Source organism: Papio anubis, unplaced genomic scaffold, assembly GCF_008728515.1.
Source record: "Papio anubis isolate 15944 unplaced genomic scaffold, Panubis1.0 scaffold3125, whole genome shotgun sequence".
Taxonomy (NCBI): domain Eukaryota; kingdom Metazoa; phylum Chordata; class Mammalia; order Primates; family Cercopithecidae; genus Papio; species Papio anubis.
In genome coordinates, this window is record NW_022163243.1 from 1 (window position 1) to 3,297 (window position 3,297).

At 59.1% G+C, this 3,297-nt stretch overlaps 1 protein-coding gene across 1 annotated transcript; it reads left to right on the forward strand.

Annotated features, from left to right (window-relative positions):
* Positions 1-6: 6 nt before the first annotated feature.
* LOC116273019 (receptor expression-enhancing protein 6-like) lies at positions 7-1,041 on the forward strand. Its single transcript, XM_031661965.1, has 2 exons — positions 7-524; positions 681-1,041. Exons 1-2 carry the CDS (start codon positions 209-211, stop codon positions 767-769), a joined length of 405 nt encoding a protein of 134 aa, XP_031517825.1. The 5' UTR covers positions 7-208; the 3' UTR covers positions 770-1,041.
* The last annotated feature ends 2,256 nt before the right edge of the window (positions 1,042-3,297 follow it).

A 3,297-nucleotide genomic window follows, 5' to 3' on the forward strand; every position in this document is an offset into this window, starting at 1 on the left:
AGGATGTCTGATGGTGGAGGGCCCACCCTGAAGGGTGTCTGATGGTGGAGACCCAAGCCTGCTCCGATAGGATGTCTGATGGTGGAGGGTTCACCCTAAGGGATGTCTGATGGTGGAGGGTCCACCCTACAGGATGTCTGATGGTAGAGGGCTCACCCTAAAGGGTGTCTGATGGCGAAAACCCAGGCCCATCCCAATAGGATGTCTGATGGTGGAGGGCCCCCCCAAAGGGTGTCTGATGGTGGAGACCCGGTTCCTGTCCAGGGTGGGCATCTGGTGGAGTAGTGCAGCCTCTCTCCCCTCCAGGGGCACAGAGCTGGGTGGGGCTGCGTGTAACTCCTGCCCTGCCCTGCAGTGCGCCTTCCTGTTGTTCTGCATGGCCCCCAGGCCCTGGAACGGGGCTCTCATGCTGTATCAGCGCGTCGTGCGCCCGCTGTTCCTAAGGCACCACGGGGCCGTGGACAGAATCGTGAACAACCTCAGCGGGCGAGCCCTGGACGCGGCGGCCGGAATAACCAGGAACGGTGGGTGCTTGCAGGCGCCCAGCTACCTCTGACCGTCTCCTGGGTCTCCACCTGTCTCCACCTTGCCTCCCTTTCTGACTTTGACCGCCCACTGTCTGGCATCTTGGCCGCCCCCTCTCACTGTCCGCCTCTCTCTCTCACGCTTCCGGGAACCAGTCTTGCAGGCGCTGGCCCGTAGCCGGGCAGGCGTCACTCCAGCGGCTGTGGCCGGGCCCTCCACTCCCCTGGAAGCTGACAGTACGTAACCCGTGGGGAGGTAGGAGCTGTGTGTGTGTGTGTGTGCATGTGTTTGAGTGTATGTTTGCTGTTGCACATGTGTTATTGTGCGTGCATGTTTTGTCATGTGCATGAGGGTATGTGTGTGTGCATGGCTCAAGCGTATGTTTGGTGTTTCCATGTGTGTATCAGTGAGCAAGGGAGTGAGCATGGTTTCTCAAGTGTGCATGTGTGTGTGACCACGTGTGCATGTGTGCGCGTGAGTGCATGCATGTGCGCGTGAGTGCATGCATGTGCGCGTGCGTGTGACCACGTGTGTGTGTGCACGTGTGAATGCATGCATGTGTGCATGTGACCACGTGTGCATGTATGTGTGTGAGCATATGTGTGACTGCACATGTGCGTGCTCTGTGTGCACCCCTCTGTGTATAGGTGACCATGAAAGCGTGCGTGTGGTCGACACCATCTCTGCTGAGGGTGGCTGCCCGGCCCCTCGACTTTCCATGCTCACATCCAGTAGCCTCAGTCCCACCTGTGAGCAGTCAGCGGCGCCCAGGCCTGCCTCACCGCCCTCCCCCGCCTGCCCCTCTCTCTGCAGTCAAGCCAAGCCAGACCCTGCAGCCGAAGGACAAGTGAAGCAGCCCCCCGGGCCTCGCAAGGACCTCCCGGCTGGTGAGGAGGGGGCCGCGCCGGGCTCCCAGGCCTCCACATCGTCTTCAGCGCATCTCTCGACGGCAGCCCACGCCAGTCCCTCGGGTCCAGGCAAGGCCCTGGGGGTCTCCTTAAATGCCACCTCGGGCAAGTCCCAGTCCCAGTCCTCGGCCACCCCTAGCTCTGAATCCCAGGGCCAGCTGCCCTCCAGCTCTGGCCGTGGCAAGGCCCAGGGCCAGCGTCGGGCACGGGTCAGCTCCCAGCGGTCTCGGCAACGCACCCAGCTGCCTGGTACTTCCTCCGGCCCCTCCCAGTCAGCCCTCCCGTCCTCGAGGCCCCTGCAGCCACCCAACGTCACCTCCAGCCCGGTCTCACCCGTGGTCCAGTCTCCCAGCAGCAGCAACGTCCCCACGCAGCCTCCCAGCAAGCCCCCTGGCGAGCCAGAGGACACAGCCCCCAAGACCAGCGGACAGCGCCAGAAGCAATCCTCGAAACAGCCTGCCAGCAGCACCTCAGTGCCCGAGCTGGTCCCCTGCCACTCCGGGACCTCTCTGGAGTACACTTCGGAGTCCACCACCGAGATCACCTGCAGCTGGCCACACCACAGGCCCCCGTGCCTGCAGCACTACTGGTGCCTGAAACACCTGGCCTGCTAGGAGGCTCCAATAAAGCTAACCCGGACCAGACCTGCGCTCCACGTGTCTGGGGGAGGGGCTGCGAGGGCACTGTTCCATTTAATCAGGCACGAATCCCAGCTGTGCCGACCAGCCCCATAATATAGATGAGGAGACCGAGGCCCAGAGGCTAATTCACCCACTCAAGGTCCACCTGCACGGCCAGGATGGGTGCAAGCCCCGGAAATGCTTGTCCTTAACCTCAGTGCTTTCTCCCCTCCCTCCCGAGCTAGTTGTCTGGCCCATTTGCATTAGCCTGCTTCTCTTAAAACTCCCCCAGGTGGGCGCGGTGGCTCAGGCCTGTAATCCCAGTACTTTGGGAGGCTGGGGCGGGTGGATCACCCGAGGTCAGGAGTTCAAGACCAGCCTGGGCAAAATGGCGAAACCCCGTCTGTACTAAAAAATACAAAAATTAGCCAGGCATGGTGGTGGGCGCCTATAATCCCAGCTACCCTGGAGGCTGAGGCATGAGAATTGCTTGAACCCAGGAGGCAGACGGAGTTGCAGTCAGCTGAGATCGCGCCACTGCACTCCAGCCTGGGCAACAAGAGCAAAACGGTCTCAAAAAAAAAAAAAAAAAAAAAGTTAGCAGGATAAACCACAAAGCCTGATATTATATTTGTCCAAGGGGCCATAACTCAGTTATTCTCAACCCAGAGCAGTTTTGTCCCCAGGCCTCTGGGTCTTGTCTGGAGACACATTTTTTTTTTTTTTTTTTTTTTTTAAATGAGACAGGTTCTGGCTTTGTTGCCCAGGCCGGAGTGTAGGAATTTAATCATGGCTCACTGCATCCTCAGCCTCCTGAGCTCAAGAATTCCTCCTCCCTTGGCCTTCTGTGTAGCTGGGACTGCAGGCGCACACCACCATGCCTGGCCATGATCACTGCACTCCAGCCTAGGCAACAGAGGAAGACCTTGTCTCCAAAAGAAAAAGAGTGGTGAGCCGGGCGTGGTGGCTCACACCTGTAATCCCAGCACCTTGGGAGGCCAAAGCAGGCGAATGACCCGAGGTCGGGAGTTCGAGACCACCCTGGCCAACATGGTGAAACACTGTTTCTACTTATAAATACAATAATTAGCCAGGCATGATGGCACATGCCTGGAGTCCCAGCTACTTAGGAGGCTGAGGCAAGAGAATCACTTGAGCCTGGGAGGCAGAGGTTGCAGTGAGTGGAGATCGTGCCATTGCACTCCAGCCTGGGCGACAGAGTGAGACTCCATCTCAAGAAAAAA

Excerpts from the sequence above, each read along its gene's own strand:
- LOC116273019 (XM_031661965.1), top strand. The coding sequence starts at position 209 with ATGGTGGAGGGCCCCCCCAAAGGGTGTCTGATGGTGGAGACCCGGTTC. Across the intron at positions 525-680 it reads GGCCGGAATAACCAGGAACG|TCTTGCAGGCGCTGGCCCGT; the intron begins GTGGGTGCTTGC and ends TCCGGGAACCAG.